Source organism: Pituophis catenifer, unplaced genomic scaffold (genome assembly GCF_029215685.1).
Source record: "Pituophis catenifer annectens isolate HBS135680 unplaced genomic scaffold, rPitCat1.0.hap2 SCAF_9, whole genome shotgun sequence".
NCBI classification, from domain to species: Eukaryota; Metazoa; Chordata; class Lepidosauria; order Squamata; family Colubridae; genus Pituophis; species Pituophis catenifer.
The window spans coordinates 4,777,422-4,791,515 of NW_027256889.1; the positions used below are offsets into that span (position 1 = coordinate 4,777,422).

General features: G+C 45.8%; 1 protein-coding gene across 6 annotated transcripts in view; it reads left to right on the forward strand.

Annotated features, from left to right (window-relative positions):
* Positions 1–14,094, forward strand: part of ARHGEF1 (Rho guanine nucleotide exchange factor 1) — a 59,246-nt gene that overhangs the window by 27,932 nt on the left and 17,220 nt on the right. For 2 of the 6 annotated variants that reach the window (XM_070950254.1, XM_070950257.1), the window contains exons 8-14: positions 273–413; positions 2,567–2,596; positions 3,689–3,791; positions 4,693–4,786; positions 6,623–6,658; positions 11,709–11,858; positions 13,042–13,147. In XM_070950254.1, coding sequence (XP_070806355.1) covers positions 273–413; positions 2,567–2,596; positions 3,689–3,791; positions 4,693–4,786; positions 6,623–6,658; positions 11,709–11,858; positions 13,042–13,147 — 660 coding nt within the window. Of the gene's footprint in view, positions 1–272; positions 414–2,566; positions 2,597–3,688; positions 3,792–4,692; positions 4,787–6,622; positions 6,659–11,708; positions 11,859–13,041; positions 13,148–14,006; positions 14,019–14,094 lie in introns of all 6 variants that reach the window. The other 4 variants (XM_070950252.1, XM_070950253.1, XM_070950255.1 and 1 more) reach the window with 4 other exon arrangements.

Genomic DNA, 14,094 nt, shown 5'->3' on the forward strand with positions numbered 1-14,094 from the left:
TTACACAAACTCAGTGTGTTGTGTGAACCATCATTGATGGCTTCAGGCAGCAACGGGCAACTATGCTGGGAAAAGCATTTGCACAGCTTGCTAGCATTGGTTAGTTTCACACTTAATTAGGTTTCTCTGTAGCTTATCGTGTTGTGCTCAGAGCTCCGCTGATGACTCCGAGCTTTGTGCCAGCTCTGGAAATGGATTTAATTCAGTCGAATTAAATCTATTAACGCCATCCAACGTACAGCGCTCGACCGCCTGTTCTTTTGTTTCCGCAGGGAAAAAAGGAAAATGGGAATGACCCCAGGAGAGAAAGAGCTTTTCGAACTGGAAGGCTATCGGACCAAAGACAAAGGCATCAGAGAGGCCAAAGAGAAACAGCTGGCCGAACAGCTGATGGTCAAACTGGAGGAGATGCAGTGAGTGACATTCTCCTGGCTTATACTGCTATGCATAGACTGTTAGCTTGCCCTTTCAGCTTCCTTCTTCACCGTAGCAGAGATGGCGTTCCTTCTTCGACGTTGTGCTGGCTACGGTCAAGACCTCGTACCCTTCTTCTTGCACCCCCTGAGCCCTTTCTGCAACCTTGCATCTCTTCCGGGCGCCATCTTGACTCCTAGGTTTTGTCACCATGCTTAGGAAGATGGCCTCTCACACCCATCAGAGCAGGCTGGGAAAGAGTCCTAAATGGGACCTCACCTCCATACCTAGCTGCAGGTGTCACCTTCCCGTTTGTGGGCCCCACACGGAGGATTTTGTCTCTTCCGTTGGGGGCCTGCAGCCGGGGTGGGTGCAGAAAACACCCATCATTCTCAACAACCAAGGAGAGAAGCAACTAAGGAGAAACTTCCTGACAGTGAGAACAATTAACCAGTGGAACAACTTGCCTCCAGAAGTTGTGAATGCTTCAGCACTGGAGGTTTTTAAGAAGAGATTGGACAGCTATTTGTTTGAAATAGTTTAGGGCAGTGATGGTGAACTTTTTCGGGGCCGAGTGCCCAAACTGGAACATGGGGAAATGCAAAGACCAGCTGGCTGGGGTGTACATTCCCTTTTTTTGGCTGTTTTTCTGATCGTTTTCAGGCCGTTTTCTGAGCTGTTTTAGGCCATTTTCTGGGCCATTTTCCGGCCGTTTCTGGGCCATTTTCAGGCTGTTTTTCAGGCCATTTTCTGGTGCTCCTGCACCCACGAAGACCAGCTGTGCACCGGAAACCAGAAGAGCAGCTGGCGTGCCCACAGAGAGGGCTCTTCGTGCCACCTATGGCACGCGTGTCATAGGTTCGCCATGATAGGTATAGAGTTTCCTGCTTGAGCAGGGGTTGGACTAGAAGACCTCCAAGGTCCCTTCCAACTCTGTTAGTTTGCAACCATTTGGCTTTGAGTAGCTGTCTCTGCCGGTCTGCCTTTGTAATGGACTATCCTCTATTCTATTCCAGCTGCAGATCCCATCCAAGGTTTCTATTTCAAGCAAGCTCCCCCTCTCCCTGCCAATCGGGATCTCCTTCCTAGCCCTTTTTTTCCTCCCATCCCTTTTTTCCCAGGGATGGAGCCTCTGGTTCTGGCAACCATCCCATCAGGGCTGGGATGAGAGCAAAGAACCAGCCAGATCATCAGTGGCGTCCCTGGCAAATCCCTGCCGAATAATAGGATCCAGCTGGCAGGAGGGGAGGAGAAGGGGGGGGGGAATGTTCCCCACCCATCCCGGGATGTTGCCTCTGGTTGCATCATCCTTGCCGAGTGTATAAATGCTCCTGGCGGACCCCTTCCCCCTCCAGTTGCTGTATGCCAGTCCATCTAGCAGTCGCTTTCTTTCCGCCAGACAGAACATGTTTATTTGCCTTTTGAATACTTTTCTGCTTCTACTGAGCAAAAATGGGGCTGTATTACCGGTGAGTTTTCCAGAAACGAAAAGAGGGGTGGCGTGGGGCATCGGGTGGCTTTGAGAGGCTGCTGTCCCAGAGGGAGAAAGGGGGCATCGCTCTCGGGTGGAGGGCCAGGCATCCTGTTATCTTCCAGAGGCTTTGAACCACAACTCCCCATCAGCTCCAACCGGCAACAAGGGATGATGGGAGTGGATCCCAAAGAACTAGCAGATCAAATAGTTAAAGCCGAGGTGGCGCAGTGGTTAGGGTGCAGTACGGCAGCTACTTCAGCTGACTGCTAGTTCAGCAGATCAGCGGATCAGATCTCATCAGGCTCAAGGTTGACTCAGCCTTCCATCCTTCCGAGGTGGGTAAAATGAGGACCCAGATTGTTAGGGGGCAATATGCTATTTAGTCTACTGTCTTTGGTGCAAGCCGCCCAGAGTCCTCGGAGAGTGGGCGGCATAGAAATATGACTAATAAAAATAAATAAATAAATAAATAAATAAAATAAAGGCAGAGAGTAGCAGAGGACAGAGGGTTGAAATCCCCACTTCCTCGCAGCGCTGTAGGCCAGCTGTTAACCTCTGGATAAACAGCTGGGTTGGAAGGATTGCAAAGGTAGCCCGAATGTGTCTTTCGCTTCCTGATTTTCTTTTTTTTTTCTTTTTCTTTTTCCTTTTCTCTTTTCCTCTCCCCGTTGGTTCCAGCCTCACCATTTCTGCCGACGAGGAAAAAAGGTAGGCGACCAACAGGTGCAGAGTGGTTTTTCTGTGTGTGTGTTTCTGGAAGGGTGGGGGGCACAGAAATACACTTTTGCATTCCCCTACATGCAACCGGATGTGGCTTTGCAGCACATTGAGTTCTGTGTCTCAGGAAGTTGGAGGAGGGGAAGAAGAGAAACAGTCATTTAACCCTTCCAGGTTTTGGTCTGAGAAAGTCCTGGCTGCATAAAAGCATCAAAATCAACTTTCACCAATGTCCTGACCATTTGCTCACCACTGCAAGTGGTCCTCGACTTACGACCACAATTGAACCCAAAATTTCTAAGTTGCTAAGCGAGACGGTTCAGTGAAATTTTTTTTTGCCCCATTTAACGACCTTCCTTGCCACCGTTGTTAAAGCAAATCACTGATTCGGTTGTTAATTGAATAATACTTTTGCTAAGTGCATCCGGCTTCCCCATTGATTTTGCTTGTCAGAAAGTCTCAAAAGGGAAATCCTGGGACACTGCAACTGTCATAAATACGAGTCAGTTGCCAAGCGTCTGAATTTTGAGCATGGGAATCCTGCAACAGTCGTTGAGTGTGAAAAATGTCATAAGTCACTTTTCTCAGTGCTGTTGTAACTGAACCGTCACTAAATGAACTGCCGTAAGTCGAGGACCACCTGTAATCAGGAGTGTCTCTCTGGATGCATGACCTCACTTGTTGCCCCTCCCCCATTGGTGGTGACCCGGATCACAAAATCAGCAAGGGAACAGATTTGTGAATTGGAAAGTATCTTAAGCGCTCTTTTTCTTTTTGCCCAATCTTGCTTAGATTTTCCACATGCATATGCATATTTAGCAAAAGGAAAAAGGAAAAAAAAAAAGCAGGTTTCTTAGTAACTCTCAGGGCTGGAAAAAGGAAGTAATGCGAGGCAGGTCACAACAAAGCTTGTTTACTCCTGTTGTATATGTGTCGAGTCCCTGTTCAATTAAGCGCCTTTGTTTCTGCATTTGGTTGTGTCTTTTTAACCAGATGCTGCCTTGAATCTTCTGAGCTGGCAGCTTTGTACAGTGTGTTTTGCATTAACTTGAACAATTGTTTTCCTCTGCTCTGTCCTTTTAGCTCTGCCATCTTTACCGCCATCGTCACCTATATGAAGCATCTGGGGGTTAAGACAAAGACAGCCGATAACAAGAAGTCGAAAGCTAACTTTTTCCGCAAAAAGGTAGGCTTAAAGAGGATAACAGAGTTGGAAGGAACCTTGGAGGTCTTGTAATCCGGCCCCTTTCTCAAGCAGACTTCGAAATAATTGGTGTATTAAGACAAAATAGAATTAGATTTTTAATGCAAGAAGTTCTCTTTGGGACTCGGGCAAGGGTAGTACTCAAGAACTGAGTGACAAACTCCTTCTGTCACTTACCACTGTTTTCTTTATACTACTATTGCTCAATTTTGGCAACCTTGAGACATGTGGACTTCAACTCCCAGAATTCCCTAGCCAGCATGGCTCACTGGAGAATTCTGGGAGTTGAAGTCCACCCATCTAGAAGAATAGAATAGAATAGAATAGAATAGAATAGAATAGAATAGAATAGAATAGAATAGAATTTTATTGGCCAAGTGTGATTGGACACACAAGGAATTTGTCTTGATGCATATGCTCTCAGTGTATATAAAATAAAAGATACGTTAATCAAGAATCATAAGGTATAATGATAATCATAGGGTACAAATAAGCAATCAAATCAGATTAGGAAACAGTCAACATAAATCATAAGAATACAAGCAACAAAGTTACAGTCATTAGTGGAAGGAGATGGGTGATAGGAACGATGAGAAGATTAATAGTAGTGCAGACTTAGTAAATAGTTTGACAGCGTTGAGGGAATTATTTGTTTAGCAGAGTGATGGCATTCAGGAAAAAACTTAAAGGGCCAAGGATGAGAAACAATGCTGGCTAGGGAATTCTGGATAACCTGGTCCCAAGCTGCGAAGGACTTTAAAGTTGACAACCAGCACCTTAAAGGGCACCCAGAGCCAGTGCGGCTCCTGCAGGAGAGGTGACATATGTGCACACCTGGGATTTGGAAACGGGTGATCAGTTTCTCTTCTCTGATTTAATCCAGATTTCAGGGACCAAGAAACCAGAGGAAGCTCTCAAACCAAAGAAAGGCTTCAGCATTTTGGACCCAGCCCGCTGGAACCGTGGGGATTCCCATTGTAAGTACACAAAATGAATTCCTTTGCCCTGGTTCAGAAACAACCCCAAGCCCTTTATTGAACTTGCTGTCCTAAACCCCCAATTTCCTTAGGACGAGGGTCTGCAATTGTCTGGCCCCGTGCAATCCGAGCCACTTCTTTGAAGCTCCTGAAAGCTCCCCGAGATTGAACTGTCAAACTATAAGTAGTCCTTGACTTACAACTATTCATTTAGTGACCGTTTGAAGTTACAACAACACTGAAAAAAAGTGCCTTAGGACTTGTTTTCACACTTATGACCATTGCTGCATCCCCATTGTCGCATGATCAAAATTTGGGTAGTTGGCAACTGGCATGTATTTACGATGGTTGCATTGTCCCGCAGTCATATGATCACTGTCTGTAAACCTCCCAGCCGGCTTTTCGACGAGCAACGTCAGTGGGAGAAGCCAGATTCACTGAATGACCTGCAGTGATTCACTTAACAATGGTGGCGAAAAAGTCATAAAATAGGGCAAAGCTCCCTTAACAACAGACTTGCTTTGCAATGAAATTACGTAAATTTGATGAATGCAACAAATATGATTAAAGTTGTTATTCTTATTTGCACCAAAATCTATGATACCCAGATGCCACACTGCACACATGTAAAATAAAGTGAAATAAAAACTTGGAGGGAAAAAAAATAAAGTGTTCTGAGGAAGCAGCAAAAAAAAGAAAGAAAAAGCAATGAAATTTGGGCTCAATTGTGGTTCTAAGTCAAGGACTACCTGAGCTGTGGTTTTTGATTTCGTTTTTTTTTTTAATTTTAAAACAAATAACAGTTAAAACCGAACTTCGAGTAAGTTTAACAGAACTTGCACTGGGAAAGATCTTCTCTCTCAAACAGGTAGAGTCCCACAATTCCAGAAATATTTCCATGACATACTTTCACCAAAAAAAAAAAAAAAAAAACCCCTTTATGTAGCCCTCCCTCTCATCCAGGGGTGAAATGCTACTGGTTCGGACCGATTTGGGCGAACCTGTAGTAAAAATGCTACCGGTTTGGCTGAACCGGTATTTCCAATGATCAGTTGGGTGACAATCAGCTGTGACGCGCTATTTATATTAGCTAGAATCGTCAGATTTCCTGCTTTCTAGCTAATCTAAATCGCGTGGCACAGCGGATTCCTTCCCCCCCGCCCCCCCCCGCCCCCGCTGTTCTACTTACCTTTGCAGACTCGGAAGGCTTCAAAATGTTCCTTTTTTAGTGCTGCGTGGGCGCGCCTCAGGCGCGCATGCGTGCAAAACGCACACTCGTTAGCAGACTCACAGAACTTGCAGCAGACTTCAGAGGATTTCACCGCTGCTCTCATCCTTGGAAAAAATGTCTCCAGCCAGTCCATAGCTTTAACCAATCATTAAGATATTCCTTTTTGAGGCAGAAGGAAGAAGAAAACTTAAATTACTTGTCCTTTCAGAAAAAAAATAAAAATAGTTTAGAGCATATCTGGATTTACTTCAGTTCCACTGGGTGCCAGCATTGGCTTGAGACTCATCCTAGGGATAACTTCAACTGAAGTTTTCAGAAGCATCTTTTGGAAACTGGCTATTTTCTTCTCTTTTTTTTTTATTTTATTTTATTTTTTTTTTGGAAAGCTTGTGGTTATTGTTGCTAGGCAAATAAGGAAAACAAATCCCACCAGCCCACAAAACATGTGATCCATTTGTGTGCATCGGATCATCTGGTTGGTGAGTCTGGCATGGGATTTACCCAAAAGCAATTTTGGGCAATAGCTAGGAAGGGATTAACATGACATCTCTCTCCCCATCTTTCTCCTTTATATATATATATATATTGCTGCATTTTTTTTGTAGATTCTGATTACAGACAGCCCAAACCTGAGGGTGAAGGTACTAGCACCCCACTTTTTTCCTCCTCTTACCAGCTCTGTAGTAACGCATGGCACCCCGTGTACCCATCCATCCTTCTGATCAGGAAGCCACGTAGAACTAATCTGCCTCTTGTAACCTCTGCCACTAACGTTTTAATTCACTGTTGCACTCTCGCCCATCAAGTAATATACTAATGAGAATCATACACATGCCTACGAAAGTTCATCATACCTGTTGTGTTCCCAAAGAAAATTCTTGGCATGCGATGGCTCATTGTGTGCACCTCTTCTCTGTCTGTCCCCCAATGGATCCCACGTTGAATCAGCAAAAAGGGGAATAAAGCACATATTCTACAATTTTTCTCTATGGCTTATGCACAAATTATGGCTTATGCACAAATTAAGCACTTGCTCGGTTTTACTTCCCAGGGTGCATTCACTTTATACGTAGATAGTTAATATTAGGGATCAAACTTTGGTGGTGGTAAGGAAAAAAAACACACCCTTTTCCCAGTTTAGAAGAGCAGGACTTGGCAGGAAATCTCAGTATTACAATTTTGCTCAGCTTGGTTTGGCTGCTTGATTCTGGCTTAGCTGAACTTTTTTGGTTCTGCTCTTTGTTTCTTCGGCATCTGAGTAAAACTGAACGTGACTGTTTTCCAAGCAGAGTAAATTTTAACAAGATTTTATGTCCCAAAAGTGCTTTTTTCAAAAGACAACCTGAATGGTTGCAAAAATGGGTGTGGAATCTTCTTGGAACTGCTGAAAGGACTGTGTTGTAAACGGGATATTATTCAGGTGACCCTGAAGGCACAGATAAACCTCCAAGTGGCCTCAAGGACTCTCGGAGAGAGCGCTAACGACCAGAGGACTGCAAGGAATATAAATCCTTCTATCCACCACCATTTAGTCAGAACTGAAGAAGTTTCTTGGATGAGAAGCGAAACGTCTTCAAGGAAAAACAAAGTCCAGTTGCCTTTTGAAAAAGCACCTTTGGGACAACCATGACCTGGAGCAGGGGTCTCCAACCTTGGCAACCTTAAGACTTGTGGAGCTTTGCTGGCTGAGGAATTCTGGGCATTTTAAGTCTTAAAGTTGCCAAGGTTGGAGAACCCTGACCTGAAGGACTGAGAATCTCCATAGACATTTAGCAAGATTTATGGTTGGTGAAAGAGAAGAGGATACATGAATTCCAGCAAATGGAATCTAGAAACAATACATCCCTGTGTGCATTAGGCAGAAATGTCCTGATCTCCTAACAGCTCTGCTACGAACTGGTGAAGTGGTCTCTTTGCTTGGGGTAGCTTGCAGCTGGCTGTTTTCGTAAATATTTATTATTTATTTATTTTATTAGTCATATTTCTATGCCGCCCACTCTCTGAGGACTCTGGGCAGCTTGCACCAAAGACAGTATACTAAATAGCATATTGCCCCCCAACAATCTGGGTCCTCATTTTACCCACCTCGGAAGGATGGAAGGCTGAGTCAACCTTGAGCCGGTGAGATTTGATCCGCTGATCTGCTGAACTAGCAGTCAGCTGAAGGAGCTGCAGTACTGCACTCTAACCACTGCGCCACCTCGGCTCTTATCTCCAGAACCTTTATTAATCCAGGAACTGATTATTACGTGCCACGGAATGGTAATTGCAACTAGAGTCAAGCCACAGCAAACATAAATAAAGGCAAATATATGTGTCCCAGGATAATATTGCAGGATCCAATGTGGGTTGGTAAACGGAGCCAGAGGTTTAGTCTTTTGAGTTTTGGGACTCATGCTATGGCCCATCCTCAAGAACTTCACTCACCACATTCTGGTGAGAAAGAGTTTCCCCTGAGGATGGGCTCCAGCCATGGGTGGGATTCAAAAATTTTAGCAACCAGTTTTCTGCCCGGTTGCTGGGTGGGGGTGGCCATATTGTTTTTTGTTTTGTTTTTTTAATTTGATTTATATGCCGCCCTTCTCCGGAGACTCAGGGCGGCTTACAATGTGTTAAGCAATAGCCTTCATACTTCTGTATATTTATACAAAGTCAGCTTATTGCCCCCACAAACTGGGTCCTCAATTTACCTACCTTAGAAAGGATGGAAGGCTGAGTCAACCTTGAGCCTGGTGAGATTCGAACTTACTTTAATTGCAGACAGCTGGTGTTAAATTACAGTGCCTTGTCTGCAGAGCTATCCAGGCTCGTTGGGGGTGGCCTACTCGGCCTCCTGTACCACGGTGGGTGGGGGCGTTTTCGCCCTCCCCAAACCCCAGAGGCTTTCCTCAAGCCTCTGGGAGGGCGAAAACGGTCTCCCCTAGGCTGCAGAGGCCCTCCGGGGGCTGGAAACGGGCTCATTTCTGGACGTCTGGGAGGCCCGTTTTTCACCACCCCCCTCAGAGCCTCTGTGCAGGCCCTGCACTTACCTGGCATCCAAAAAGGGCCACGTGAAGACTCCTGGGAGGGGTGGGGTGGGGTGGGCAGGGCCAGGCAGTCCTTGCAACTACCAGTTCTGCGAACCAGATGTAAAATTAGGTCCGAACCGGCTGAATCCCATCCCTGGCTCCAGCATGAATCTGAAAGCTCAGAAGACAAAAGCTCTGGTCCCATTGAGCGACCCAGATTGGATCCTGCCACAGCAAACAGTTGATTTCCCTGTTATTGAAATGAAGGTATTGATTGAAAGGGTGTGATTCTTTATTGCTGATATAATGACATCTCCGGATTGATTGCTGCTGGCTCTTGAAAAATACCTCTCACAGTAGCTGCCAAATTTAACCAAATGATCCCGCTCTATCTCTTCTATGGACACCCACCGAATGCATTTGGGTACACAGAGCATGCTAACACCAAGCAGACACAGCTGCTACAGGTTTTAGTATGATATGTCCAGGTTTTTTTTCCATCCCTCGTTCTTTGCCCTTAGTACGTTTAAAGGAAGTCTCTTTATCAGCATTCAGTTCAGTGCCCTTATTACAGTTCACAGGACCCACCGAGCATAAAAACAGCAGACTAAAGTTCAGTAAAATAAGATAAGAGCACAAACGAAGTGGAAGGAATAAAACACTGTAAAACGAGAGGAATAATTACAGTACTCTGCACACCACCTAACTTGCCCATCAATCCCATATTAATTTCCCAAAAGGGTTGGCGACAAGCTCATTTATTTTAGGGGCCTTGTCTGCCAGCCAGAAGAAAGCTGAGTAAACTCTTATTCAACGACCATCAACCCTCTCTAATGGGAGTTTACGTCTCTTCTCTGAGCTGCACATAGCACCTTGGCCCCTGTCCTGCCTTAGAGAAAGTGGATGACCCGACCATCAAATTTTTAATCCACCTGAGTATTATGGCCCCACCCAGGAGACGCTCGGTTGCCTTGAGCAAGTTATGGTTCGCTTTCTCCAGTGCAATGCAGTTCATGGATACCCTTGAGGCAAGGAGAGAGGAGATGCTGCCTACGAAGCCATCAGATAAGTGAGGCAGGAGCCCACAATTGTTTAATGGTCAAGGAAAAACACTTAGGAAGGACCTGCCCTAGTGGGTCTAGGATCGTGATGGTGAACCTATGGCACACGTACCAGAGGTGGCACACAGAGCCCTCTCTGTGGGTACGTGCGCTCTTGCCAGCTGTTCTTCTGGATTCCGGCACCCGCCAGCTGGTCTTCGCAAGTGCCGGAGTACCCGAAAACAGCCTGAAACTGGCCCAAAAGACAGGCAAAAATGTCCAAAAAACAGGCTGTTTTCCAGGCCATTTTGGGGGGAATTTTCAGACTGTTTTTCAGGCTGCTTTCAGGCTGCTTTCGGGCCATTTTGGGGCTGTTTTTTGGGCCGTTTTCAGGCTGTTTTTTTCTGAAAAAATGACCTAAAAACAGGCCATTTTTTGAGCCATTTTCTGGGCTGTTTTCAGACTGTTTTTTGGATTATTTCTCGGGCTGGTTTTTTGGGGGCTGTTTTTGGCCCCCAAAATGGCCTGAAAACAGCCAAAAAACGCCCCCAAAACAGGCATGTGCGTGCCAGCCAGCTGGTCTTCGAGTTTCCGGTGCTCCGGCATGCGCACATGCACGAACATGCAGTTGGGGCACTTGGTGCCGAAAAGGTTCGCCATCACTGGTCTGGGAGTTAAAAATGGCAGGCAGGAAATTTATGCTTTCAGACTTGCACGATTGAAGTCAGCCAAGTAAACTGCACAGGAAACAGAAGAAAAATGAGCTACATGTACTTGATGAAGGCTACATTAATGGAATCTTGCAAGTCTGGAAATGCAAACCTCCCGCTCTTTTCTCTGCCCCTTTTATAGCTGCGTGGGCTATGCCCTTTCTTACCTGACTGTTCAGAATATCAAAATAACAGAGTTGGAAGGGACCTTGGAGGTCTTCTAGTCCAACCCCCTACTCAGGCAGGAAATCCTGTACTGTTTCAGACAAATGGTGGTCCAATCTTTTCTTAAAAACCTCCAGTGTTGGAACATTCACAACTTCTGGTAGCAAGTTGTTCCACTGTTAAGAAATTTCTCCTTAGTTCTAGGTTGGTTCTCTCCTTGATTAGTTATCCATCCGTTGCTTCTTGTCTTGCTTTCCAGTGCTTTGGAAAATAGGTTGACCCCTTCTTCTTTGTGGCAGCCCCTTAGATACTGGAAGATTGCTATTATGTCCACCCCTGGTCCTTCTTTTCATCAGACTAGACATACCCAATTCCTGCAACCGTTCTTCGTATATTTTAGCCTCCAGTCCTCTAAACATTTTTGTCACTCTTCTCTGTACTCTTTCTAGAGTCTCAACATTTTTTTGATATAATGGCGATCAAAACAGGGTGCAATATTCCAAGTGTGGCCTTACCAAGGCATTATAAAGTGTTCCCTGGGCAGCATCTCCTCTTCTCTTTGCTGAAGGCTACTCATGCATCCCATCACACCAAGCAAGGAGAGAGGGAGCTTCCTCGCCTCTTGTTGTTGAAGCTGCTCTCGATCTAGAGTGTCCTAATCTGTGCATAAGTCCATTGCGAAGGGTGAGGTGGGAAAGAGCAATTCGGCGGAGGTGGCAACGGCTCCTTGGCAGTGTTTGATTTCTCTTGTCATTTTTCTCCTTGAAGCAGCTGAGAAGACACCAGCCTTGGACAAAAAAGCCAAGTTAACAGAAGGAACCTCCGGGCGTAGCAAAGGGACCCCTTTGATGCAGGATCCCTCTGGTGTGTCCGTCACTGTGCATCCCCCACCTGGAGAGAGCAATGATGGAGAGCAGGGTGAGCGAGAGGATAAACTGGAGGAAGGAAGTGTGATGGAACCTGGTCTGGATTCCCAGAAGGGAGGGGATGCTTTCCTGAGGAACAAAGAGAAAGCAAAATTTGGATCAAGGGTGTCCAACCTTGGCAACTTTAAGACCTCTGCACCAGAGGTGGTATTCACTTACCTTCGCTACTGGTTTGCAAATGTGAGTGTATGCGCAGGGCCCCCTGCACGACCCCCCGCTTTTGGCATGTGATGGCCCGGGAGGCCTGTTTTTCACCCTCCCCAGGCGCCAGAGGCTTTCTTGGAGCTTGGGGGGCGAAAACAGCCTTCCCTACACCTCCGGAGGCCGGAAACAGCCTGTTTCCCAATTTCCAATAGGCCTTGAAGGCCCAAACACTCATGTGCCCACAGATATGGCTCCACGTGCCACCTGTAGTGCACGTGCCATAGGTTTGCCATCATGGATATAGGGTTTCCTGCTTTTGAGCCGGAGGTTGGACTAGAAGACGTCTAAGGTCCCTACCATGCTGGCGGGAGAATTCTGGGAATTGAAGTCCAGAGGTCTCAAAAATTACCAAGGTTGGACACCCCCGGTTTATATAGTTTGGTTGGGAAGAAGAGAGTCAAGACGGCTCCTCCGTAGGAAGTTCTCCAAGTTATCTCTTTAATGTTGCAAGTAGTTTGCTTTAGTTGGGCAAAATTTCTGTCCGGAGCTAAAGAACAATAAAGGAAACTGATCAGAAGAGCTTCAGCGTGTCTTCCTTGGTTTTTTTTTTTGTTTTTTTTTTTTAATTTGATTTATATGCCGCCCTTCTCCGGAGACTCAGGGCAGTCGAACCTGCAGTAATTGCAGGCAGCTGTGTTAATAACAGGGTGCTTTAACAGTGGTTTAAGGCTCTTGGTAGTACAGTGGCTTTTGGAGCCAGAAGATTAATCTTGCCAAACTAAGACGCCCATCTCCAATATTAAAGATACGTTCTGAGAACTTCTAGGGAGGAGCTACTTCGACCTTCTTCCTCTCAACCGAACTATCTAAACTTCACTGTCTCTTGGTCCTCTGGAACGAAGCCCCACACTCCTGGGAATCCAGACCGCACTCCACTACAGGAAGACCTCTTTCAGATAATGAAAGGAGCAGTTTGGCAGCCATTTCTCCTTCCCTCGTCCTTCACACACCCCTTCTTCTATTTTCCTTAGGGTTGGACAGTCCAGCTCTAGGAACTGATTCAGGAGATTCGCCGGTTGCTGAGCAAGCCCTGGCTGGGGAGCAGCTCTCGCTGGATGAAAGCACGGAAAATGAAAGGTGAGAGCAGGCTGATGGCCTTGCAAAGGGTGAGTTGCGATCCTTATGAACACATACAGGTGGACAGAGCTTTTTTGGCAAATCTGGCCAGCTTTTCTTCAGGCAATTAGCCAGGAGCATGTCCCACAAACTTTGGGACTCATATCTGGACAAACCTAGATTGTAAGGCTGGCCAGGAATCTAAAGATTATGTCAATGTGCCCCTGGAGAGTAACAGCCATTCAGTCTAGTGATAAAGGCATCTGGCTAGAAACCAGGAGTCTGTGAATTCTAGTCCTGCTTTAGCCATGAAAGCCAGCTAGGTGACTTTGGGCCAATCACCAGGAGACTGTGAGTTCTAGTCCCATTTTAGCCATGAAAATGAGCTGGGTAATTTTGGGCCGATCACTAAGAGACAGGAATTTCTAGTCCTGCCTTAGCCATAAAACCAACTGGGTGACGTAAAGTCAGTCCCTCTCTCTCGGCCCAAAACACCTCATAGGTTGTTGTTGTTGTTGGGGAGAAAATAGGAAGAGGAAGGCATATTAGATATGTTCGCCACTTTGTGTTGTTTATAACAATAAAATAAAATAAAGGTGGGATATATTTAAATAGATAAACTAAAATAAAACTAAATACACAATTCCTGTTGTCACTTTGGCTACCTCCCTACCTATGTGGAGCCTGGTTTTTCCACTTCCTCGATCCCGGTTCCTTGGTGTCCAACTCACATTTAAGCAGCATTTAATCCCTTCCTGAGACTTAATATGAGGTTTGCCCACCCACCCAACTCACCCCTTGCCCAATCCTCCTTTTCTTCTTTTCCTCTCATTTCGGTATTAACACAATCACCCTTCTATATTCTGTTCTTCCCTTCTAGAAGGCGAAAAAGGTTGGTGGCTTCCTCACCCCCCTACTCACCCTTTGCATGAATTTCTTCCTCAGGGGAAGACACACAAGACTGAGTT